The 27,728-nt window shown below is 38.3% G+C and overlaps 1 protein-coding gene across 1 annotated transcript in view; it reads right to left on the bottom strand.

Moving 5' to 3' along the window:
• RUNX3 (RUNX family transcription factor 3) overlaps positions 1-27,728 on the bottom strand; it is a 216,350-nt gene that overhangs the window by 52,533 nt on the left and 136,089 nt on the right. The window contains exons 3-4 of the mRNA XM_073615466.1: positions 26,710-26,951; positions 16,156-16,312 (exon numbers count right to left, since the gene is read on the bottom strand). Coding sequence (XP_073471567.1) covers positions 16,156-16,312; positions 26,710-26,951 — 399 coding nt within the window. The remainder of the gene's footprint in view (positions 1-16,155; positions 16,313-26,709; positions 26,952-27,728) is intronic.

The raw sequence follows: 27,728 nt of genomic DNA, 5'->3' as shown, positions 1-27,728 counted from the left end.
ACCCTTTGCTCAGTATTTAGTAGAAGCACTCTTTTGATCTAATACAGCCATGAGCCTTTTTGGGAAAGATGTAACAAGTTTTTCACACCTGGATTTGGGGATCCTCTGCCATTCCTACTTGCAGATCCTCTCCAGTTCTGTCAGGTTGAATGGTAAACATTAGTAGACAGCCCTTTTTAGGTCTCTCCAGAGATGCTCAATTAGGTTTAAGTCAGGGCTCTGGCTGGGCCATTCAAGAACATTCCGGGTCATTGTCTTGTTGGAAGGTAAACCTTCGGCCCAGTCTGAGGTCCTGAGTACTCTGGAGAAGGATATCCCTGTACTTGGCCGCATTCATCTTTTCCTGGATTGCAAGCAGTCGTCCTGTCCCTGCAGCTGAAAAACACCCCCACAGCATGATGCTGCCACCACCATGCTTCACTGTTGGGACTGTATTGGACAGGTGATGAGCAGTGCCTGGTTTTCTCCACACATACCGCTTAGAATTAAGGCCAAAAAGTTCTATCTTGGTCTCATCAGACCAGAGAATCTTATTTCTCATCATCTTGGAGTCCTTCAGGTGTTTTTTACCAAACTCCATGTGGGCTTTCATGTGTCTTGCACTGAGGAGAGGTTTCCGTCGGGCCACTCTGCCATAAAGCCCTGACTGGTGAAGGGCTGCAGTGATGGTTGACTTTCTACAACTTTCTCCCAACTCCCGACTGCATCTCTGGAGCTCAGCCACAGTGACCTTTGGGTTCTTCTTTACCTCTCCCACCAAGGCTCTTCTCCCCCGATAGCTCAGTTTGGCCGGACGGCCAGCTCTAGGAAGAGTTCTGGTCGTCCCAAACGTCTTCCATTTAAGGATTATGGAGGCCACTGTGCTCTTAGGAACCTTAAGTGCAGCAGAAATTTTTTTGTAACCTTGGCTATATCTGTACCTTGCCACAATTCTGTCTCTGAGCTCTTCAGGCAGTTCCTTTGACCTCATGATTCTCATTTGCTCTGACATGCACTGTGAGCTGTAAGGTCTTATATAGACAGGTGTGTGGCTTTCCTAATCAAGTCCTATCAGTATAATCAAACACAGCTGGACTCAAATGAAGGTGTAGAACCATCTCAAGGATGATCAGCAGAAATGGACAACACCTGAGTTAAATATATGAGTGTCACAGCAAAGGGTCTGAATATTTAGGACCATGTGATATTTCAGTTTTTCTTTTTTAATAAAAATACAAAAATGTCAACAATTCTGTGTTTTTCTGTCAATATGGGGTACTGTGTGTACATTAATGGGGAAAGAAATTAACTTAAATGATTTTAGCAAATGGCTGCAATATAACAAAGAGTGAAAAATTTAAGGGGGTCTGAATACTTTCCGTCCCCACGGTATATAAGAAATTTACTAGTTGTCATGCACCACTCCCATCCGTTTATGTAATTTCCTGTTAAGCAGAAATGTTTTCTTTCCTTTCACTATATGACCATTTGTGGTTGGCACCAATTTAAAGCAGATATCAGTAGCTTCTTTGTGGTATGTAGTGATTACAAGCAGTGGAAATGTTGGTCAGTTTTTTGCACCTAAAGTTTTCTCTGTTCAAGGAACTATGGGGTTGATTTACTAAAGGCAAATTGACTGTGCACTTTGCAAAGTGCAATTGCAGCAGTTGCTCCAGAGCTTAGTAAATGAGGTAAAGCGTCACTTTGCAAAGAGTACCCAATCATGTGCAAGAAAAAAAAACACAAAAAAAACAGCATTTTTGCTTGCACATGATTGGATGATGGAAGTAATTTGCTAAGCCCTGGTGCAATTGCACTTTGCAAAGTGCACAGTCTGGGGGAGATTTACTACAACTGGAGCATTGAGAATCTGGTGCAGCTGTGCATGGTAGCCAATCAGCTTCTAAGTTAAGTTTGTTTAATTAAACATTGACAATAAAACCTGGAAGCTGATTGGTTTCTATGCAGAGCCACACCAGATTTTGCGCTCTCCAGTCTTAGTAAATTCCCCTTATAATGTGCCTTTAGTAAATCAACCACTATGAGTGTGCTTGCTTTCTGTGTATGCTAACGGGTCTTTGACAGCTCTTGAAATTTGTATAAGTATAGTTCTCGACAGCAATTTTAGGGAGCAAATAAAACCAGTCATTGAAAAAAGTAATTGAATTTCTAGTGCTGTCTAGTAAAAAACTTAAAACAGTTCTAACCTCTGTCCACCCACTTTAACTGAATATGAATGCTACATATTGCACTGAAACCATATTTCAAAGAGTGCCACACTAGTACTGTGGGTAGATCTACACCATCTAACTTTCCCTCAATTTATCTATCTCTTTTTCTCTCTGCTTGATAGTATTGACAATTTAATACATCAGACAGTCTCTAAGTGACAGATGGAAAGAAGTCTGTATTGGGCAAGTCTGGGAATAGTTCTCCTGCATTAAAAACAGGTAAGGAAAATAAGTATTCAGATCACTTAAACTGTTTCTAAAGTTAAAAATGTTTTCTTTTTTTTACCTTAATGCAGGGAATGAAGCCTTTTACCGCTTGTTGAGGTTTAATAAAGGAATAATAATAAGTGATAACTACAAATCTATATAGAGGAATCAGGAACCCCTTCCCCTGCTGGGGATCCCTCTAGTGAAAACTAAAGATCTATATAGGAGATAAGGACCTCCTTCCTCCTGCTGGTAATCCCTCTAGTAATAACTAAAAATCTATTTAGGGGAATCAGGATCTCCTTTCTCCTGCTGGTAAATCTTCTAGTGATAACTAAATATCTATATAGAGGAAACAGGACCTCCTTTCCCCTGCTGGTGATCCATCTAGTGATAACCTAATATCTATATAGGAGAATCTCAACCTCCTAGTTCCTGCTTGTAATCTCTCTAGTTATAACTAAAGATCTATATGGGGGAATTGGGAGCTCATTCCTCCTGCTAGTAATCCCTCTAGTGATCTTTATAGGACAATCTGGACCTTCTGCCTCCTGCTGTTGATCCCTCTAGTGATGTCTAAATATCTATATAGAGGATTCAGGGCCTCCTTCCGCCCACGCTAACGATCCCTCTAGTGATACTCCCCAGAATTCTATTTGCTTTTCCCAAAGCATGGTCACACCCACCCCCAAATCTTCTACCTCTGACACGGTGCTCCCAGTATTATACTCTGTCAGAGGATGTTTTCCATAAATGCATTATTTTACATTTAGGAACTTTAAACTGCAGTTTCCACTGCTTTCACATTTTTCCAGCAATGGCAAATCATGTTCCATGTTACAGACACCTCCAGGGATATCAACCCTTTTACACACCTTTGTGTCAGCAAAAAGACATACCTTGCCAACCAAACCTTCAGTTAAATAAATTGCAAACAGATTAAACAGAACAGGACCTAGTACAGAGCCTTGTGGTACACCACTACTGACTAGTCTCTGTTCCCGAATAAACCCCATTTACAACCACATTATAATATCTCTCCTTTCTTGTTCAATATTTTTATTGGCTCAGTATAAGACATTGTTTTCAGAATACAAAAAGTGATAACATGAGGTCTCAGAGTGCATGACATCATATAGATCATATAGAAAAACATTACCATTGACATCAATCAAACAGCAAAAAGAAAACAGACAAGCTTTTATGTAAAACCTTGTCTTAAACTCAAGTTGGTAATTTAAAGGCAGTAAAAGAAAAAAATGTAACCATGGGCTATTAGTTTGTATCAGGCAATATTCCTAATGCGATGATAAGCATCTAAGTCTAAGAAGTGGAAGCTTACAAGAAGTTGAAGGATAAATTCACTTTTTGTAACATGTTACACCCCCACAACCCCCTGGCTCCCTGTTGTGACAGGTGGTGGCCATGTGCGGGGCAACGCCATTCATTCACAGAGTTCTGTAAACAGAAAACTACAAGGTCCGGCAGCCTTTGTGGCTGTCGGCTTATAGTTCTCAATGAACCACCATGGCGCTGTTGAGCGCTGTGGTAATTCACTAATGCTTATTGTTAGTGTGTAACTGCTGTATGGCCAGACAGCTTACACACAGACTCTGCAAGAGCCTTGCATTGGACCCACAATCTACTGTTCGTGGGTGCAATGTATTACAGGCTCCCAATAAAAACAATAATAAATGCACATTTGCAAATTTTTTTTACCTGCAAAAAGATGTGTATTCATTATTTTTTTAAAAAGGTGAATTTATCCTTTAAGTCTAATTTGGTGGAAAAAAGAGAAGGGGGGGCAAGGAGGGTAGAGGAGGGTCCCAGGGGCCAGGGAGCCTTGCTCCAGAGGGGGTAGGGGGGTAAAATTATGTAGAGTCAAGTTGAAAATGCTACGGAAGCAATAAAGAGTCATCAAAATGAGGAGGTAGGAAATGGCATACTCAGGGTTTCCACAGTTTTGTGTAATATTCTATCCTATCTTGGAGAACTGTGTCAATTTTGGCATGGATCATAGACCTAATGATCCTGTGTTTGGGCTCTACTATATCAAGGGAGTTAGTCTTCCAAGCCTTTGATATGTTTTTTTTGGCAGCTGTAGTTATTTGAAGGAACAGTTTAAATTTAATTCGAGTTAGGTTTGGGGGAGCATAAAGCTGTGCCAGAAAGGGGGCAGAGAGGGACTATGATAGAAAACAGTGTAAAAATTACAGTGTAGAAATGATTTAAAATATCTCCTCCAAAAACTGGCTAGCTATGGGGCAGGACCACTACATATGTAAATGGGTACCTCTATCTTTAGAACCTCGAAAACAGGTTGGCGGGTGGTTTGGAGCAAATTTGGAAATTCTAGCAGGAACTAAGTACCAGTGGGTCAAGACTTTATAGTTAGCTTCCAATGCTTTAATGTTTTGTACAGAAGATTTGGTTGGGGCCGAGGCATCATCTAATCAATTGCTTCTGAGGAGAATCTGAGGTCTTGTCCCTAGTGGCTCATATACCTGGGGGGTTTAGAATCAGGTTTTGAAGGTAGAGGTGAGATATGAGACCTGGGATGTGAGGGTCTCATTTGCACACATTTTCAAACTTAGTCAACTGGTTTAGAGAGGAGCTTAGTGTAAGGTAGGAGGAGTAAAAATGTATGAGATGTAAGTAGAGGAAAATTTCTGAGTTGGGAAGGCCATGTGATTACTGGTAGGATGAAAATAACTTGAAGGCTGCAGCGTTAGTCAGCTTGTGTAGCCAATTAAGTTCACAGCCTACCAGACGTGGAAGGAGACAGGAAAGGCGAAAGCTGGGTAGAACGACAGTTTCTTAATAAAGGCTAGTAGTAGATTATGAGGTGATTGAAGTGTGAACAGGGTTTTGAGGTGGTCCCATAATAGGAGAAAGTGATTTGTGAATAGGCTGTGATATCTACCCTTTAGTCAACTGTGTTTTCAGTGAACCACCCAAAGGTTAGCTGGATTGGATTAATCCAATTCAGCTGATTTTAGTTGGACTGAGTAAGGCTAATTTTCTAAGGGAGCTGAGAATCTTCACACAATAAATTGCAAACATATTCATATTAAAAGGACATTTCTGTTATTTTTTTTTTTTTTTATCTGTACATCCAAAGTGAAAAGGAATTTACCTTTCACACAATTAGATAAATGTAGTGATTAATCACATAATTTATTGTAAATCAGCCCAAAATATTATATACTAATTAACACCTTCAGATGTCTTTTCTCAGGGACTGTATAGCTGTAAAGCTGGCGACATGCATTACAAATTGATTGTACAGTCTCAGTGCAATTTCCTTTAGCTTTACTAATAACAATGTGTGTGAATTATGTAGTCTATTGGTAGATCTACAGGAGTTTGTAGAATCAGATTGTAACTTGTGTGGCCAGCTTGAACACATTTTTTTCCATCATCAAAAAAAATACAGTCATCTAATATTAGCTTATTTGTGTATTGTTACCATATTTTAACACAAACTAAAACAATCAAACCAAGAAAATATTCTTTGTTAGGCTAAGTTCACACTGGCATTGAAAGCAGGCGTTTGAAGGGCGTTTTAAAAGCTCTTCAAACACCTATGAAACTGATACTATGGACAGCACACAGTGCTGTTCACATTAGCAAAACATGAAGCGTTAGACTTGCATCGCTTCGCTTCAACATTGAAGCCTTATGTGGAGTATGGAGGAGTTTGATGCCTTTCAACACCTGCCAGTCAAGTTTATGGTAATTACGCAGGAGGAATATAACATCCCACATATCCCTTTAATGATAGAGGAGAGCATAGAGTGTCCTGCAGTCACTTCCTTCTATGCACTTCCCGTTTGTGCTGCTTGAAGATGGCTGACATCAACTTCTGAGGTGTGTAAATCATGATACAGAGCATGAAAGTGCTCTTTAGAATATCTCTTAGAGAGACAATGGGATGTACCCAATAGCGCCTGAATGCCCTTCTCCTCTTCCTCTGCTCAGCTAATTTCTCATACATCAACATCATCTGCAGGAGGCCAAACATGAGATAAAGCATAGTAAAGGAATCTATGCTGCTGCCTTCCCTGCTAATGGTGTATGCACAGGAAGCATTCACTATAACAAGACACACCTCAAATAATTTATTTCCTGTAATTTCACTTCCCTTTATAAAAAAAAAATAGGCATTTGTGCAGCGGTTTTAACTCACCTTAGCACGCATTAAACGTGCCAAAACCGCGCATAGGGCGTTTTGGAAGCATTTTGAAAGCATCATTATGTCTTGTAAAATACCAGTGTAATGACCATACTAAAGCGCATTAACGCTATAGAAGCGTTTGTTAAGAGTGAGAAATTTAAGTGTGAACAATCCCTTAGAGAAGTGATCCTTGTGGGGGGATGTGGCTTTGGGCAACAAAGAGTGTTTGCAAAGGCTCCATTGAGAGAAATCCGTCCTGCTAATCACTATTGTTTCCTCAAGATAAGTCTGCACCTGCTTCCCCTCTGCATGAAAGTTCATGCTGCTGGAGATATAAATAAGCATGTTCATGCGAAAATTGTTTGACATAAAAAAAAACTGGGATTTAAGTGTGCTTTCCTTTTTGACCAATAACGCATGTTGAAAAATATTTTAAAGTCTATGTAAAGCCAAAGCCTTTTTTTTTTAGTTTTTTTTAGTTTTGCATAGAGTAGGGAACAATTAAACCCATCATAGGTTATTTTTTTGCTGTCTGTGTCCTGCTAGGGAGATTTCCTATCCTATTCATATCAAAAAATGAGAGGAAATCTCTCCAAAGCAAAGGAAATTTCCATCTGAATAACTAAAATTTCTATTCCTCCATATTATTTCACTGCAAGGGTGCAATAAAAACTTGGCAGAAGTTCTAAGCCTTGCCCACACTATCCAAAACTAAAAAAAGTTTTGCCTTTACATACACTTTAAAGTGTATTTCCATATTTGCAGACAAATTGGGATAATACCTACAGTACTTTATACAGTATGTGTTATTTGTTCCTATTCACATTTAAATAAATATATAAATTGCTGTTAACTTTTCTTTTTTTTACTTGGTCTTTTCTGAAAACCTCAAAACTGAAAACACTCTACTTAGCTCTCTTCTTCTAGGTAATGTTCATGAGGGGGCTGAGGAAGTACTATATGTTTACAATAATTAACCCTGTCTATGGGTTTTGCGTTATATGTTGATGCACTTTTATTCCTTTTATCTGTCCCTGAAATGTCCCTAAATAAGCACATTGTAAGTTATTCCGAACAGTACAAGCTGACTATAGAGTTCTGTGTATGATTCTTTTCCAAAGAAAGAACTAGAAAGTTGAGAATAGGGATGAGCTTCGAGTTCGAGTCGAACTCATGTTCGACTCGAACATTGGCTGTTCGCAAGTTCACCGAACAGCGAACAATTTGGGGTGTTCGCGGCAAATTCGAATGCCGCGGAACACCCTTTAAAAGTCTATGGGAGAAATCAAAAGTGCTAATTTTAAAGGCTAATATGCAAGTTATTGTCATAAAAAGTGTTTGGGGACCTGGGTCCTGCCCCAGGGGACATGGATCAATGCAAAAAAAAGTTTTAAAAACGGCCGTTTTTTCAGGAGCAGTGATTTTAATAATACTTAAAGTCAATCAATAAAAGTGTAATATCCCTTTAAATTTCGTACCTGGGGGGTGTCTATAGTGTGCCTGTAAAGGGGCGCATGTTTCCTGTGTTTAGAACAGTCTGACAGCAAAATGACATTTTGAAGGAAAAAACTCATTTAAAACTACCCGCGGCTATTGCATTGCCGACAATACACATAGAAGTTCATTGATAAAAACGGCATGGGAATTCCCCAAAGGGGAACCCCGAACCAAAATTAAAAAAAAAAAATGACGTGGGGGTCCCCCTAAATTCCATACCAGGCCCTTCAGGTCTGGTATGGATATTAAGGGGAACCCCGGACAAAATTAAAAAAAAAAAAATGACGTGGGGTTCCCCCTAAATTCCATACCAGACCCTTCAGGTCTGGTATGGATTTTAAGGGGAACCCCGCGCCAAAAAAAAAAAAAAAAAACGGCGTGGGGTCCCCCCAAAAATCCATACCAGACCCTTATCCGAGCACGCAACCTGGCAGGCCGCAGGAAAAGAGGGGGGGACGAGTGCGGCCCCCCCTCCCTCCTGAACCGTACCAGGCCACATGCCCTCAACATTGGGAGGGTGCTTTGGGGTAGCCCCCCAAAACACCTTGTCCCCATGTTGATGAGGACAAGGGCCTCATCCCCACAACCCTGGCCGGTGGTTGTGGGGGTCTGCGGGCGGGGGGCTTATCGGAATCTGGAAGCCCCCTTTAACAAGGTGACCCCCAGATCCCGGCCCCCCCCCTGTGTGAAATGGTAAGGGGGTACATAAGTACCCCTACCATTTCACGAAAAAAGTGTCAAAAATGTTAAAAATGACAAGAGACAGTTTTTGACAATTCCTTTATTTAAATGCTTCTTCTTTCTTCTATCTTGCTTCATCTTCTGGTTCTTCTGGCTCTTCTGGTTCTTCCTCCGGCGTTCTCGTCCAGCATCTCCTCCGCGGCGTCTTCTGTCTTCTTCTCCTCGGGCCGCTCCGCACCCATGGCATGGGGGGGAGGCTCCCGCTCTTCTCTTCTTCTCTTCTTCTTTTCTTCTTTTCTTCTTTTCTTCTCTTCTTCTCTTCTTCTTCATTTTCTTCTCCGGGCCGCTCCGCAATCCATGCTGACATGGAGGGAGGCTCCCGCTGTGTGACGGCGCTCCTCGTCTGACAGTTCTTAAATAACGGGGGGGCGGGGCCACCCGGTGACCCCGCCCCCTCTGACGCACGGTGACTTGACGGGACTTCCCTGTGGCATTCCCCTCCGACGAGAACGCCGGAGGAAGAACCAGAAGAGCCAGAAGAACCAGAAGATGAAGCAAGATAGAAGAAAGAAGAAGCATTTAAATAAAGGAATTGTCAAAAACTGTCTCTTGTCATTTTTAACATTTTTGACACTTTTTTCGTGAAATGGTAGGGGTACTTATGTACCCCCTTACCATTTCACACAGGGGGGGGGCCGGGATCTGGGGGTCACCTTGTTAAAGGGGGCTTCCAGATTCCGATAAGCCCCCCGCCCGCAGACCCCCACAACCACCGGCCAGGGTTGTGGGGATGAGGCCCTTGTCCTCATCAACATGGGGACAAGGTGTTTTGGGGGCTACCCCAAAGCACCCTCCCAATGTTGAGGGCATGTGGCCTGGTACGGTTCAGGAGGGAGGGGGGGCCGCACTCGTCCCCCCCTCTTTTCCTGCGGCCTGCCAGGTTGCGTGCTCGGATAAGGGTCTGGTATGGATTTTTGGGGGGACCCCACGCCGTTTTTTTTTTTAAATTTTGGCCGGGGTTCCCCTTAATATCCATACCAGACCTGAAGGGCCTGGTATGGAATTTAGGGGGACCCCCACGTCATTTTTTTTTTTTAATTTTGGCCGGGGTTCCCCTTAATATCCATACCAGACCTGAAGGGCCTGGTATGGAATTTAGGGGGACCCCCACGTCATTTTTTTTTTTTAATTTTGGTTCGGGGTTCCCCTTTGGGGAATTCCCATGCCGTTTTTATCAATGAACTTCTATGTGTATTGTCGGCAATGCAATAGCCGCGGGTAGTTTTAAATGAATTTTTTCCTTCAAAATGTCATTTTGCTGTCAGACTGTTCTAAACACAGGAAACATGCGCCCCTTTACAGGCACACTATAGACACCCCCCAGGTACGAAATTTAAAGGGATATTACACTTTTATTGTTTGACTTTAAGCATTATTAAAATCACTGCTCCTGAAAAAACGGCCGTTTTTAAAACTTTTTTTTGCATTGATCCATGTCCCCTGGGGCAGGACCCAGGTCCCCAAACACTTTTTATGACAATAACTTGCATATAAGCCTTGAAAATTAGCACTTTTGATTATTCATGTTCGTGTCCCATAGACTTTAACGGTGTTCGCATGTTCGAACGAACTTTTTTCCTGTTCGCATGTTCTGGTGCGAACCGAACAGGGGGGTGTTCGGCTCATCCCTAGTTGAGAAATAATAACAAATAAAATAACGTATGCTGTGTGAACGGGAACACATAATAAACATTTAGTGGGGGGTTCTTAAATTTGGCTGCAAAGGTGGAAATGCATTTAAACCTCTCATACCCATAATATTTTGGACATTGCTGACGTATGTCATATTTTTTTAACTCAGGGATTGGCTACAATGCACAGCTGCACCAGATTTTGCACTCTCCAGTTTTAGTAAATCAACCTCTAAGGCCCTTATTAATGACTCTTAGTGGTTGATTTACTAAAGACAAATAGACTGTGCACTTTGCAAAGTGCATTTGCACTCTGCAAGAGCAGTTGCTCCAGAGCTTAGTAAATGAGCAGAAGCTCTGCTGACTACCATCATCCAATCATGTGCAAGCAAACATGCTGTTTTTTTTATTTACCTTTGCATGTGATTGGGTGTTCTTTGCAAAGTGAAGCTTTACCTCATTTACTAAGCTCTGGAGCAATTGCACCTGCAGAGTGCAACTGCACTTTGCAACGTGCACAGTCTAGTTGCCTTTAGTAAATCAACCCCTTAGTATTCCTAGTAGTTTTGATAGTAAGAAGAGAGTTTAGAGCTACTGGGGCAACCATCTGTTGCAGAATGGTCCCACCCAATCAAAAAAGTCTGAGAGGTGGAATGTAGGTATGTTGGAGTGTTTTATTATGCTTCAGCGGACACACCCTTAATGCCAGCTATCCTATTTACATCTATATTTACATCTAATAACCAGCATATTATTTAGCAGAATGAAATTACAATCTGTTAAACACCAAATAATAATAAACCATATCTTTTGCATATTTCTTCTTAGGAAGTTTAATGTGTCCTATTAGCCTTCCGGACCTTGCAATTTAGGCATGTTTGTTGTATTACTGATTGATATTTCATACATTAGTGCAACTTTTTATGAAGGCGACTCTATTACAACAGGTATTTTAGAATACGTTTAAAATTGAGAAGTTGAGATAGCTGACAGTTAAAATTTAAGTAAAAAACCAGACTCAAGGATGTGTATTGTTCTAGACTGTTTACAACAGGGCCATTTACAACAGGCCTTATTAGAAGCCTTTTGAGGACCCTGGCCAGTGGAGGTTTATGATATCCCTACTTTCCTTCTTATCTGGCCTGTGTTATGTCAAATGTGTCACCTTCTCTGGGGTTTATCAGACCTCACAATCATCACATTCATGGTCTATTTTCTTATTTTAGCTTCTGCTCAAGCCTCCTCAAGAGTATAAACAGGGGTACTGCATGCTTGTAGGGTTCTGTGGCATTCTATCACACTGCAATGAGCTCTGGCAGCCAGCCAAGTTCAGGGCCAATTTACTCTGACATGCAATAACAATCCTGCGTATGACAGAAGGCCTTACCCTATATTACCAACCAATTGTACCCAAAACAGCCTATTTTATCTTATCTAATGTTTAGAATTATACAAATATATTCACTGCCTAACGTTTTGATAGTAGTACCAGTATACAAAAGCCTTGTGATAGATATAAGTCTATAAAGAGCTCTTATGCTGGAGTTTTTGAAATTACAGCAAGACGCACAAGATGAATCAGTTCAAAGAAAAGACTTGGAATTATAAAGCATTCCGGATTGGAAATTTGTTTTGGAAGCATGAACAAACTCTAACAGGATAATTGAGTGCAGAAATAAGAGCTTAATTCATAAAAGGAGAGATTTTTCCATTTGCCAATGTGCAGCCAGTTAAGTGCTGACTTTGAAAGAGAAGAAAATAATAATACACATCTTTTAGAAACTCAAACAAGAAAACGGAAATGTTACAGAAATGTAAGCAATCTGGGTTTAGTAACATAAAACAAGTAAATTACAATTAGGCTATAAAACAATATATGAATTTAAAAGAAACATAACAGTGAACATTTGTATCTGTCAAAATAACAAGCCTTCCTTAGGATTTTGGTCCATGGCCTAAGTCTTTGGTAAATAGGCGTGCCAGGTGCACTTGTGTTCACTTTCAAGACAATAATGTGCGGAAGATTTAAAAAAAAAAAGAATTTTTGTTGAACACAACTGGACTGAGTACAGATTATTCAAGCTAAATGGAAATCAGTTTACCAGTCACTTCTTATTATTATTTTGAATGCACTGTGCAGAAGAAAAAAATGTTTTTTTATAGCTTCCAGCCTATGGCAGGAAATTAAGTTGCTCCTAAATGTACTGCTATTATAGGTTCTGGCAGCATGCTCTTGCTTTAGAAAGCTGTTCTAAGCCAATATAGGGATTTTCAACATTTATTCAATGCATTACCGCAGCTGACAGAACATGACAGAGCAAATGCACACCACACCCTGAAAATATGTACCTTTAATGGTAGTCATTCCACAATGAAGGTAATGAAGTTCTCCTTTGAATTTTAAAGTGTATATATATATATATATATATATATATATATATATATATATATATATATATATATATATATATATATACACAGTGGGGACGGAAAGTATTCAGACCCCCTTACATTTTTCACTCTTTGTTATATTGCAGCCATTTGCTAAAATCATTTAAGTTCATTTTTTTCCCTCATTAATGTACACACAGCACCCCATATTGACAGAAAAAACACAGAATTGTTGACATTTTCAGATTTATTAAAAAAGAAAAACTGAAATATCACATGCTCAGTATTTAGTAGAAGCACCCTTTTGATCTAATATAGCCATGAGTCTTTCTGGGAAAGATGCAACAAGTTTTTCACACCTGGATTTGGAGATCATCTGCCATTTCTCCTTGCAGATCCTCTCCAGTTCTGTCAGGTTGGATGGTAAACGTTGGTGGACAGCCATTTTTAGGTCTCTCCAGAGATGCTCAATTGGGTTTCAGGGCTCTGGCTGGGCCATTCAAGAACAGTCACAGAGTTGTTGTGAAGCCACTCCTTCGTTATTTTAGCTGTGTGCTTAGGGTCATTGTCTTGTTGAATGGTAAACCTTCGGCCCAGTCTGAGGTCCTGAGCACTCTGGAGAAGGTTTTCGTCCAGGATATCCCTGTACTTGGCCGCATTCATCTTTCCCTCGATTGCAACCAGTCATCCTGTCCCTGCAGCTGAAAAACACCCCCACAGCATGATGCTGCCACCACCATGCTTCACTGTTGGGACTGTATTGAACAGGTGATGAGCAGTGCCTGGTTTTCTCCACACATACCGCTTAGATTTCAGGCCAAAAAGTTCTATCTTGGTCTCATCAGACCAGAGAATCTTATTTCTCACCATCTTGGAGTCCTTCAGTTGTTTTTTGGCAAACTCCGTGCAGGCTTTCATGTGTCTTGCACTGAGGAGAGGCTTCCGTAGGGCCACTCTGCCATAAAGCCCCGACTGGTGGATGGCTGACTTTCTACAAATTTCTTCCATCTCCCGACTGCATCTCTGGATCTCAGCCACAGTGATCTTTGGGTTCTTCTTTACCTCTCTCACCAAGACTCTTCTCCCCCGATGGCTCAGTTTGGCCAGACGGTCAGCTCTAGGAAGAGTTCTGGTCATCCCAAACGTCTTCCATTTAAGGATTATGGAGGCCACTGTGCTCTTAGGAACCTTAAGTGCAGCAAAAATTTTTTTGTAACTTTGGCCAGATCTGTTCCTTGCCACAATTCTGTCTCTGAGTTCTTCAGGCAGTTCCTTCGACCTCATGATTCTCATTTGCTCTGACATGCACTGTGAGCTGTAAGGTTCTTATATAGACAGGTGTATGGCTTTCCTAATCAAGTCCAATCAGTATAATCAAACACAGCTGGACTCAAATGAAGGTGTAGAACCATCTCAAGGATGATCAGCAGAAATGGACAGCACCTGAGTTAAATATATGAGTGTCACAGCAAAGGGTCTGAATACTTAGGACCGTGTGATATTTCAGTTTTTCTTTTTTAATAAATTTGCAAAAATGTCAACAATTCTGTGTTTTTTCTGTCAATATGGGGTGCTGTGTGTACATTAATGAGGAAAACAAATGAACTTAAATGATTTTAGCAAATGACTGCAATATAACAAAGAGTGAAAAATTTAAGGGGATCTGAATACTTTCCGTCCCCACTGTATATATATATATATATATATATATATATATATATATATATATATATATATATATATATCACTATTGGAAGATGTACCCTTATCGCTTATTCTGGTGACAGATCTAATCATTTTGGATTTCCCATCACTTTTTCTCTAGGTGACATTGGTCACCATGACAAAAAGAGTGGGGAGAATCTACTTAGCAGGGACAAAAGCAACAGTAAAATTTTGACAAGGATTGTAAACCTTCCATTACTCTATCCAAAACTGAAAAAAAAAGTTTTCGCTACTTTATGTTTATCTTTAGTTCTAGCATGTAAGTGAAGCCTCACAAAGAAAATTATTAAAGTGATCTATGCCTTCGCCCATACAGGGCACAGTAAAAGGATCATATAACACTCCACCATACTCTATAATCATATATTGAGGAAAACTATAAAAATAGAACCAAAAGGACAAAAACTAGATAAAAGGTACCTATACATTTTTTCACAGTACTCTACAGCAGCTTACAAATTGTGGTAAACGCTGTAAAAGACCTTATACTTGATCATACAAAAGACAATAAAATATTTACAAAGCGGTAAATTATCAATTACTCATAAGCATGTCCGTTAACCTAAACTCTAAACTTTAAAGACATTTGCCAACACGAATCCCCACCACCAATTCTTAGTGAAACTGACCATGCGTTATCCCGTTCTGTGGGCCACATTTGCCACACATTCATTACTACCTAAATGAGAATTTTAGCCTAAGCCCTGATTTGTAAAAGTAGCCTTTAATCCTCTGCATGTAGTGCTGTATTTATAACATCTGCAAGTTGCATGGGTGAATTCTGGCCTATGAACAATAAATGCATTTAAATTGTGAACTTGTTTGGATTCCACCATTTGTAATGAAAATGCCACTAATTAAAATATAATTTTATGCTAGGTAGACTTTTTAAATAATAACTTATATGCTTTCATTTATAGGTTTAAACAAATATGTAATCATAAAATATGTATACAAATTCCTCACTATACATATATATAAATTCAATTTGCGTGATCTTGTGACTCATCTGTTGGAGATCAAAGACAATGCACTACATTATAGCTTGTCCTTTTTTTCTGGTAGCAAACCAGCAAAGTTTTCACCCAAAAGTTTGCAGTTTGCAAATTGTGTGAATCACATTGCCGCAAACTTCATGCTTGCAGATGATTAATTGTTTGAAAAAAACAAAGTTTCATCTCATTCGCTATTTCATAACATGGAGAACCCATTAGTGGCACATGAAGCCCTTATTTAGCTTTCCATGGCAGTTAGACCGAACTCAAAGTTCTGATGTTAAAAATAACACCTAATTTTACTATCTGTTTTCAGTGGGGTTGGGATTTGGGAGCCTATAATTAAAAAGGTTCACTCTACATGACATCTATGTTCTTTTTTTGCTTCACTGGGAAACTTGACTTGGGAAGTTTGTTTAAGGGTTCTGCTATTCCGGACATGAACATCATGATGTGAAAATAATCCTCCTATACAAACACATATTTATCATATTTCTAACATAGGGTTATTTATGCATTAACATCATGAAATTAAAGGTTGTTTACATTTGGAAATACTCAAAGTCAAGGGGGTAACCTACCTCTTCCGCTTCTTCCTACAAAACGGAGGTCATTGAATCGGGCTACTTGGTTTTTCATGACAGCAGAGGCATTCCTTAGCTCAGCTGAATAGTTCTCATCATTTCCAGCCATAACCGTCACAACTGTCCCATCAGGGACCTCGCCCAGCGATACAACCTGAAGATAAGAAAAAATATGATTCACTATCCTTATAGAAATGTATTATTTATAGTTTACCTACACCAGGGTATACAGCTTCAGTCAGAGCATTATGCCAAGACCCTTGAAGGCTGATGAGCATGCAGCAGTGCTTATACTATATGTCATTTATACTTGTCATAAATTGTAGCTGTGGTCACTCTGAATATCCAGTCATATGCAGATTACATAAATAAACAGGAATTTGTACATGGCTGGGTATTTGTCAATGAAAGGATAACTGAATTGTATGTTGTATTGAGTGAAGATTCTCAACTCCATTAGTATACCAGCCTCATTATGTACTTAATCATCATGTACTTAAAACCCATGATCATTTTTTTTTTGTACCTGTAGGAACTTTTATACTAAACCAAATGCCAGCTTTTCTGAACTGGCAAATCTCTGACATTACCTTGCAGATGGAGCTTGTCTGCCCCTTTTATCCTTCTGCACAATTATATTGGCCAGTGATCAAGCCCATTTTAGTGATGGGCCAATAGAAATGTAGAATTTAACAGGGAACTGGCAATCTGGACAGATCATAGCTTTCCCATTTCAAAATAGCTGGCATTCAGCCATAGCACAGGTGAATCAATGGTAAATGAGACCTATTACAGGTATATCATTTTTTTTTCAACGTACCATGCAATTTTTCTCCAGCAGTTTGTAAACTGTGTAAGGTGTTCCAGAATGACAGCAGGTGCAAATACACAACAAACACACACAAAATACCATATATATATGTATATATATATATATATATATATATGTAAAGTGCTGCCATTCAGATTTCTCTTTTCTAAAAGCATGGATTTTTTTTAGCAGGGATGCAAGTTGAACACAGTTCCGGCAACTCCAGCACTGAATGTATGTAATAGCAAAGGGGGGCTGGGGTGTACTGGAGCGTCTATTAATGCTGGCTGATGGGCATATCTATTGTTGTGGAAGGAAGATCTATTTTTGTTGGGGGGTGGTAGGCTGCTGTGATGTCAATTATTGCTGGGAGGAATCTACTGTTAAGGAAGGGGTTAATTGTTGCTGGCTGCTGGAGTCTATTGATGCTGGCTGCTGGGAGATCTATAGTTGCTGGCAGACGTCTAATGTTGCTGGGGAGGATCTGTTGTCCTGAGGGGGTATTTTATTGTGGAGGTTCTATTGTTGCTGGGGGGTTTATTGTTGCTGGCTGCAGGGGATCTATTTTACTGCCTTTCTTGTTATTAACAAATTCCATACACATTTATTAGCATCGAAAAAAAAAACTTTAGTCTTTTAGGTTCTGTAGTCCTAAAAAGGGGCGGTACTGGGAGGTGGATAGGGGGAGGGACCAGGGAGCAATGCTTAGGGGTGGGCAGAGAAAGGAAGACAAGGTATTACTTGGAAGGAGGAAGTACCTGCACATATTCTCTGACAAAAAAACCCTGAGTTTAACACAGAAACATGTAGAGTGATTAAGCCCTAGGACATTTCTGTGTGGACAGTATGGATTAATGTATGAACATAGCAACATAGCATTGCAATGCCAAACTACAAAGTAGCCTATGTGTGTTGTAATTTTAGATAGTGGTCTTTAAAGTACACCTGTTCTGACAAACATATAGGCTTCCTTTTGAAAATGCTATTCACCTGACTGTCTTTCTTTTTAATATTGACCCAATAGGTATGAAGCAAGTGAAGTAAGGATGTGTGCCTGTTCCAGGTCAATAATGCAAAAAATATGGAAGCTATTGAATCAGCATGGAAGTCAGGCAATTGCCATTTTGAAGAACCAAAAAAGGCCACAATGGCAGACTCCATATTTCCTTGGTTTAAGTACTTCATTAAAGCAAATATAATTAGTGAACTCATACCTGTAATTAAAAAAAGAAAAGAAACTGGAGCATAACAGAACCCGTAAGGGTCTATAACGACTAAGGCATTGCAGCATTGTAATGTAAAATGCACCTTTTCCCACACATTAGTGCACAATATTGCATAACATGCAGTGCTGTGTATTTTGGAGCCATTCATTTTGAATGGCACCCCAATGTACCTAGGTAGTGCAGCACAATGTATTTGCTTTGTAGTGCACCACAACTCACAGATGTGAACCATTCCTTCATTGTGATGCACCACATAAAAAATAGTGCATGTCCAATTTTCATTGTGTTCCTGTGTGTCATTTAAATGAGCTGCCTTAATGCAACACACAGTAACCCACACAAATTGCACAATACTGTGTGTTTTTTACTGCAACACTCTAGGTATAAATGGGCCCTGGTACTTTCAGTCTTAAAGTTCTAAAGTAGACAGTCATTACTTGTACACAGCTATAATTCATTAACATTTTCACCTAAACACTGATATGATCATCAAAGATGTTCTGCTAAGTACATTAAGTTACTCTATATAATTAAAGGTGCACTATAATGTTATGGGGTTTTGTGAGCAAACTTCACAAAAGCAAATAAACAAATTTTGATAGGTGAGGGACATCCCCGAAAGTCACACTCCCATGCAGTTTAATTATGAAAACGTTCATAGATGAAATGGATACAATGAGCATTAGACACAACAACTGACATTTTTTTTTTAATCCAACATACTTGATATTTCTGTAGAGTAAATCTTTTGCAAATCTAAGCAATTTAAACTACGCATATCATAAACAAATGTAAGCAGAGGTTATCTTCTGTTAGATCGATATAATTGTATTTAGAGGTTTAGTTCAACTTTTCCTTGGCTTCGCCCCCTTCCACCACCAAAGTTTTTGCTTTAAGAACGTTTGTTCGATTTTCCAATCTTCAGAGGAGTCAAATCAACCATAGTGCCCAGTAAATTCGAAGGAGCAAGATGGAAATTTTTTCCCAAATCAATGAATTTCTAAAACTGTATGTGTTTTATATTTGGTAAATTACATTAATTCCATAATCAAATGCTAAGAGAACAACATTTGTTAAGTCATCGAATGTACTGAGAATTTTCATACTATTTTTCATATGAACATTCATTCTAAAATCTACTAGCGTATGGTCAGCTATATAATGTGACAATTGACCTTGCTGATCTATATTGAAGCCAGGAGTGGGATGAGGCAAGGTCAAGATTGAACTACAGGTAAGGTTGCTCACAATTTGTTTCTAATAGTATCTGCCCATACCGCTGGATCAGCTGTTTGTTTTGATATACTATTTTATTGGCCCCATTTGGCATTTTTTCCTCATATGCTCAGTTTGATTTGCCCTGATTTGTGACAGCTTTTCTTTTGGTTGATTTAAAGTGGTGCATCACTTTAAATGCCGGTTCATACTGGAACGGAGTGGGGGAAACCCACACTCTCTGTGGGTTTCCTGCACCACATTCAAAACACAAAGAGGCTGATTTATTAAAACTGGAGAGTGCAAAATCTGGTGCAGCTGTGCATGGTGCATGGCCAATCAGCTTCTAACTTCAGCTTGTTCAATTAAGCTTTGAGAAAAAAAAAACCCTGGAAGCCGATTGGTTTCTATGAAAAACTGCACTTTTGCACGCTCCAATATTAGTAAATCAACCCCAATGTGTCTACAATCTGCTGTGAGTGTCAGTGTAAAGTTAACGACACCCTAAATGCAAGAAGCAAACGCAGTGCGTTTGCCTGCACTGGATTGTATATTACCAAAATACCATGTGATCCAGTTGCAGTGTGCTTTTAAAAGTAGTGCACGCACTACTTTTGTTGCAAGGCAGTGCAATTTCAGCCCATTCAAATGAATGGACTGAACACACACTGCGCTCAAATCACCTAGGAATCGCACAGGAACGCGAGCATGTTCCTGTGTGATTCCCGGTGTGAACTAACCTTAAATGATGAATTTGCTCATGTGAGAAATAATCTGGACAGACAAATGCCCTAGATCCTAACGTGTTATAGTTTATATTATATGGAAATAATCAGGATCTTTAAATGCTAAACATATGTCTGCTTTCAGATCTACAAATATTATAAAACATCTTGTTATATCCTGGGTTTTTTAAATTTATACACCATATTATTATGTCTATTAAAATAACATTAGTAGCATTCTCTTTTCAATGGCTTGCATTAGCTTTCTTTACTCTGATTATGTGTATAGGTTTAAATATATTGTAGTGACCTATCATGCATTATCTTAATCCTACTTTGTCTTGCCATCTGTCATATACAGTTCTTACACGTCCCTTTTTTGTTATAAAACATATGTATGCCTGAGCAGCTTCCAATCTTAATACTAAGCAATAATATTTGTAATAATCTATAAAGTTTACCTATGTATAACATTAATTGACATAAGGTACTGTATATATCAGAAGTTCTTCATTTTCAATACATTTTTATTGAGATTTTAAATAAATGAAATAGGAAAATTACAGGTACTCCCCTTTTTTTTCAAATAAATAATTAACTGATAACCACATGTATATTACAACCTCAGAAATATTGTTGCTTTACAGTTGTGAAAGTGTTACAAAATAGTATTTTTTTAGACATTCCCTAAAGAAAAATCCTAATGGGATGTCAACATTTGTGTAATTGGGACTTTGAGAAGTTACTTTTTTGGTGAGCAAGGTGGAACATTGACTACAAGAGAGTGTGCATTGGAAGCAAAGAATAAGACGGAAAATATTGGCCAATTTGAGGGGGGAAGGATAACTGTTGGAGGGTAAAGCAAGATACCTTTCCTTTGACATCCTTGTAAGTTCATTTACCAGGAATGCAGGGTATCCTGCATGCAGTGATTGACAGAAGTGCATTCTCCATTTATCTCCATTTAACAACCAATCATCTCCCCCTTCTTGTTAATAGGGTGGATTAGAACATGTGGTAGACACTGATTGGTTGCTAGAAGAAAAATACAGTTATTAAAATAAGATATTTAATACATGATGTGTTAATATCATGTTTCCAATTAAAGGGTATACATAGTTTAACTGGGAGAATGGCTCTTGTTTAAAGCCTTAAAAACCATCTTGTATATTAAACTTTTATTCAAAGGTTTTTTCCGATTCCTCCTTTTTCTGGTATTTTCTACATTGACAATGCATTAAGCATTGTCTTAAATAGAGATGGAGTAGCCTAAGAATATTTGTGCTAAAATTATTTCCATTCACCTGCCCTAACATATTTTGTTTATTCTATTAAAAAAAAAAATGTATATCTAAAATTAAGAGGACAATCATGTAACTTGCACTCGGAATAATTAGCTTTGCTGCCATGAACAAATGTCTGGATAGAGACTTGGATAGGGTTCAGGGTTCTTTGACATTAAAACCATTTTGAGCAAGCTGTATATTTTTATGCCTGCAAGTTAATAGTTCAACATTAAAGTGAGTACCAGAATGTTTTTTACATTGGGCCTCCTCATCAAATATGCGTCATAGGCCCTTTATCACAGTAACATCTCAGGCAGAGGTCTAAAGTTTTTTGGTTTCTTTTTGTTATGATTTTATAGCAGCTTATCTGTTCCTTGTTGTAAACTAAACATCTGTATGTTTGTAGCATTTAGAGAAGTTTTTGCCTGACACTGTTTTCCACGTTTTTGCCTAAACTTATGGGTACCGCCATTCATTATATTATATGTTACATAATGATAAAAAATACCATAGATGTAGGTGTGGTAGGTTGCAGAGGTTGTTTTAGTTTAAGTGCTCTATAGATATATAGGCCAACCTGTCTACCTTGGATTTGTAATGTGCAGCATGTAGATTTTCAGATAGCATCTTTGGCATGGTACTGGTAGTAAGGTTTAGTGTATTTTTCTTTGTTGTGTCCTATCTCTTATTTAGACTGCCCTGAAAAGAGGATGCTTTCCAAACATTATTAATGGAACCTCCTAGCTGGAAACCTTGGTAATTCAAAAACAGATGACATGGGACCATTTTAGGGTTTAATGAAAAGTGATTTTGTCCCATTATTCTAAGACTGTGTGGGTTATTGAGGACACATTGCCCAAACCTGATTTCCTAACCTGTGGTTATATTCAGGGAATATTAAGAACTAGATGCTAAAAATTCACCTACTGACATTTATTTTACTGAAACCTATATGTGGGGTTATCAAATAACCAATAGTGCTCAATACAGGTGTACAGTTGCAAGTGCATGAATCAAAGGCTCCGATATTTTATGGTCGTGTGAGTGTATTACCAGTAATATTCTTGACATGATTTATGGTGTTGATTTACTAAAGGCAAACAGGCTGTTTGTTTTGTTTTGCAAGGGAAATTTCCCTTAGCTTAGTGAATGAGGTGGAGCTCTGCTGACTTCCATCATCCAATCACATGCAAGCAGAAATATTTTTCCTTTTCTTTGCTCGTAAATTATCATTCTCTAAGCTAAGGGAAAATACCCCTGCAAAGTGAACAGCCTATTTGCCCTTAGTAAATAAACCTTGCATCATTCTACAAAAACGTGTTTATCCTATAAATGTAGACCTTTTAAAATGATGGCTTAATGGTTCACAGTACATACTAAATATTTAAGAAGTATTAGAAGGTATCTGAACCCAGAAGGTATATAATAATTTTACCTCTTCATGCTCAAGAATATCATATTTGAGTTGGGTTCTTTTGCTCTATAGATGCATCCAATACATATAATACTGTAGTTTACTTGAAAATTCATAACATTCTGAGGTTCTTAAACTATCTATGTTTGGAAGTGCACTTTAAGGGTCCATGGACACTGGGCCTAAAAACGCTGCTTCTACGGGAGTTTTGTATTTTGCTTGTAGAAGCAACTCAACGTTATAATATGTGTCCATACACATTAGGGCATTTAGAGGCATATTTTAAACTCAGCATTTAGAGGGAGAGAAAAAACCCTTCTGGTTTAATTTTTGAGAGGAGGTTTTTGCCAGAAAAAATGCTAAACGCTCCTTAACACCTGTACAAAAACGCTCTATATGAGCAATTTTTTCTGTCAACAGAACTGGTATTTTTTTAAGCCCAGTGTGCATGGACCCTTAGAATATGTAACATAAAGTATCAGGTTGTTGGCAAAGATGTCACGCTCAGTGTTCCAGTTTATATTTGTACATCCAAATTTTGTTAACCAGCTATGGCCAGGTGTTACTTAGACAAAACATCTAAAAAAATCTACCCATAGATAAGAGGGTGATTGGATGTAAAGGTCTGATCTAACTACTCTCAGGGCAGAAAATCATCCGAGTGCTGCAGAGCAATAAATATGCAAAGACGGCTCTCTTCATGTAAAGATGATGGGGAGAAGGTGACATGTCAATAGTGATCGGGACAGGTTTTCTAACCCACACAATTGATATTACCCTTGAAGGCTGGAATAATATGGGTATCTGGCTGATCAAGCAACTGTTATCTCATGTCTATGGGCTACTTTAAAGTGACAGAATTCTCCCTGTCAATTTCCACTGCAACATATTGTGGTATTATAGAGGATTCCTCTTATTTAGATTTTAACAGAAGAGTCTAAATAGAGAGGCATTGTGGTTGATTTGCCAAAGGATTAGAGCATGTTCACTTCAATCATCTAATCGTGCATAGCTTCACCTCATCCACTAAACTAAATGAACACACAATTTGCAAACTGAACATACACTTTGTTAAGTAAACAGACTCTACACCCTTAGTAATTTAAACCCATTATTAAAAAAGTTACAATCAATCTTGTCAAAATGCCTTTTCTGTGTCAGTACATAGGAACAACAAGGGAGACTCAGAAAACGTATGTGTCACGACTCATTGTTTGGACTGGGTATCAAGTTATTGCTTCTTTTTGTCAGGGGATCTTTACCTGCATTGCAATATTACTTTTGAATTTGGTTGGTATCTGAATAAGTGCTCTACTAAAAATATATTATGCCTTTCCCACAAAGACAAAGGTGAGACCTCCATCTGTGGCCTTAGAGTGATTTTTTTATATATTAAGTGAAAACGTGAAAAAGAATAGTATACTAGGGTGTGATCTGAATATAGAATGTGCCTGTGGAGCTTTTGAAATGTTACAATAATAGTTGGCATGAAAAAGTTATTTAGACTATAATATTGGTACACTGATGAGTAGAATCTGTACTCTGAATCAAACAGGTGGAAGGGTTCTTAAGGTGTTCCCAATTTTGTATGCCATTTTTTTATCTCTTTAATGACATTGTAGAATAGTATACTAGGGCGTGAACTGAATACTGAATGTGCTTATTGAACTTTTAGAAAGCTTTGATAATAGGTGTATTAAGAAAGTTATGTTGACTGTAATATTGTGAGCGAACATTATTCAAAATTTTGTGTGATATTGAAAAACGAAAACATGGATATAAGGAACAGTTTCCAGCTAAGGTCACATCTTCTTGGGAAGTATGTATAGTATATATAATAACCTATATTGTAAAAGTAACAGCTTTAAATTTCTTCCTATAAACGGTTCTACAAAATTAATGTTGATAAGAATATGACTTTGGTGACTTTGGGAATGAATTGTTTTAGGTATATACAATATTTAATGCAGTAAATGTATGTGGTGCTCAGAAGCTATTCTAGGTGCTATAGTAATGTGTATGTATAAAATAACTAAGTATATAAGGCAGTATGAATATACAGTTTCAATATACAAAAAAAAAGTCTATTATTACCACTACAATTGTATATATATATATATATATATATCCCTCTATTTGTCTATCTATCTTGATCCATTCATTCATGTACAAAATTGTATTGGACAATTGCTACACTATGTTTGTCTGTCTGTATATGCAGCATAAGCTTTCAGTAATAACTATACCTCAAGGACTGTATAGTTTTAATAGCTGCCAGAAGCATGTTCCAACATTATTATTATTTTTTTTTAAGCATTAGTCCTCTAATTTCACACTTTATTTCTCAACCTATAGTATATATTAAGCCAAATAACAAAGGTGTTGCTAGAAACTGGCTTAACAGTTGTCATTTCTTTGAATTGAGGTTGGTGTAGATGGTGTAACTGCATTTTACATTACAGACCTCAAACCTACTCGTTGTCACTACCTGTGTTAAAGTATGCTGTTTAGCTTGTATATTTTTTCCAACAAAACGTCTCCTTAGATGTGTTTTTCTCAGCTCTAGCTTGTCTGACCACAAAGATCTCATGTTTAGAATGTGTTAAAAACCAGCCCACCAGTTTCCCACCATCAGATACAATTAAAAAAACCTTTGCACATGTACTATATTTTAGGTTTGTAACAGCTGTAACTATAAAATGTGCATCTATTAAATGCTTAAATATGCAAATCTTTTAAACATATGTTAATGTCATAGCTTGTTCTTGCAGTCAAGCCTTTTTGTAAAAAGAGATTTACTTTATCATTTAAATATTCTAAAGTTATTTGCTGAAAGGTATAAGTTGTGTACCATACCAGAAGACCTGCTTCAGAGAACTGATAGGGTTATGGGGAAATAAATCCAAATAAAAAGTATATTAATCATTTGACTAAAACCAAAAAGGAAAAACATTGAAAATGACGCCTTCTGTAATTTAAATGAATTATTAATTACTTGTATAATGTTTTTTTACAGACAGATATTTTACTTATTTTTCAATTTGCTGTGTATTTATTTTTCCTACAATTCAGCTTTGTCAAAATATTTCAAATAACATACCGGCGTATAAGTAAATAGGTTTTTGCTGAATTAATGGTTATGGCTGGCTCTTTTTTTCTGATTATTAGACATGATAATCTTTGAAAGGGAAGGAGTGACACTGAGGTTAAGTTGCTGGTCTCTGAAGTGGTGTACCAATTATACCAAACCATACTCCATAACCATCTCTGATTCAGTGCATCTGGTTTAGGAGCACTTTACAGCTTCATTAAGTTACCTTAATTTCAACTTTCATTGCATTGTGCTGCATTATAAAACATGCTGATTTTGCAAATGTTATTACAATAGTTATTGTTATATATGTTATTATATATGTTTTTTCAGCTATTGTAATAAGGCACAGTATTCAGCCACCCCCTTGTTGCTGTGTATAACTATATAAAAATACATTCTAAAAAAATGTATGTTTCTCAGAGGTGCCCAATTGTTATAGCCAATATTAACTAAAGGATAATATATATTTACAATAATTACTAGAGCTACGATCACTAACTAAGTCATTTTAGGATGCTGGCCTATAATAAAACATCAGTACTTCAGGCTCAATATATTTCATGCTGTAGTAATATGTGAATTAGCATTAGCATTCCTGGTTTTGCAGAATACAATTGTGTAAACATTAAAATATCTTTTTTGGAAAGTTAAAAATGGAGATTATGATTATACAACAATAGCACCCAATGCACATACACACATAAGCAAAGCACAACCATTCATGTTCTGTAGTGTAAACAGGCAAATAATGCCTACTTCATATACTTGAAATCATATTACCTTGAAGGCTACTGGTAATGTCTTGTTGCATCTCCAGTGTGAAGGCAAAACGGAGCAAAGGAAGTTGGGGCTGTCAGTCCTGACCAGTTCTCCTGCATGATCCGCCAGGACATCCACCACCGTTCGTATCTCTGTCCTTGTCCTTCCGGTGCCAGAAGAGCTGATGGTTCCATTGCTGTCCCCCATTTTTCCGCAGGAGAAAGAAGTTGATGGAGGAGTGAAGCGCCGGTTGGTACTGGGGTCTACGGGAATATGCATTACAACAGTAGGAGTTAAAATGTGGCAGACACTGTTTCCTCTTATAATTAACCTAATGTCTCTTTCGTTAGCTCTAACCAAGAGCCCTCAAGACGAGGCAGTAACTTCTCTCTTGAAAATTATCGCTAATCTTTGCAGAAAAGAAGAAGAAAAAAAAAAAAGTCCAGTGAAAGATCAGAAGCTCAGGAAGTGACTGTCTGATCTGAAATCTGCAGGGGTGGCGAAGAGGAGGGAGCATGTGAAGAAATGTTGCACCCAACCTTGTACGCTCAAGTTTCTGTACCCTCCTATAGCACCAAAAACCACAACATAAATGTTACAAAGTCTTTCTGTAGCTTAGATCCCAGTAGCAGCAGCACTGCATACAAATGACACTAGACAAGCATTGAGCAGTGGTGGAGCAGCCTGCTCTTCTGCAAAGGTCCCTTGTGAAGTAGCAGAACAGGCTCAATGCAGATCTTTTCTGGTTAAATAGATGCAGGCACTCTGACTGCACGGAACAGAAGATTTCTTTATATCACAGTCCAGAAACTCTACAAAATGTAAAAAAAGTATGGGAGAAAAACAGAAGTTAGCACACATCTGTCTCCTTCTTCCTGATGTAGTTCATTAAAGACGCAATGTCAGCTTAAAAAAGACACAGGGGTGGTGCTGACTGTGTTATTGATGGTTAAAGGGTTTCTCTGAAGACTTTATTTTCAGAGCTGTGTGTTAATGGAACAATCCATTAAAGATAAGTTACACTCTGTCCTTTTTTTGTG

The sequence above is a fragment of the Aquarana catesbeiana genome, linkage group LG02 (assembly GCF_042186555.1).
Source record: "Aquarana catesbeiana isolate 2022-GZ linkage group LG02, ASM4218655v1, whole genome shotgun sequence".
Classification (NCBI taxonomy): Eukaryota; Metazoa; Chordata; class Amphibia; order Anura; family Ranidae; genus Aquarana; species Aquarana catesbeiana.
Note: the sequence above shows the minus strand (reverse complement) of the source record. Positions and strands in the feature narration are given on the sequence as shown.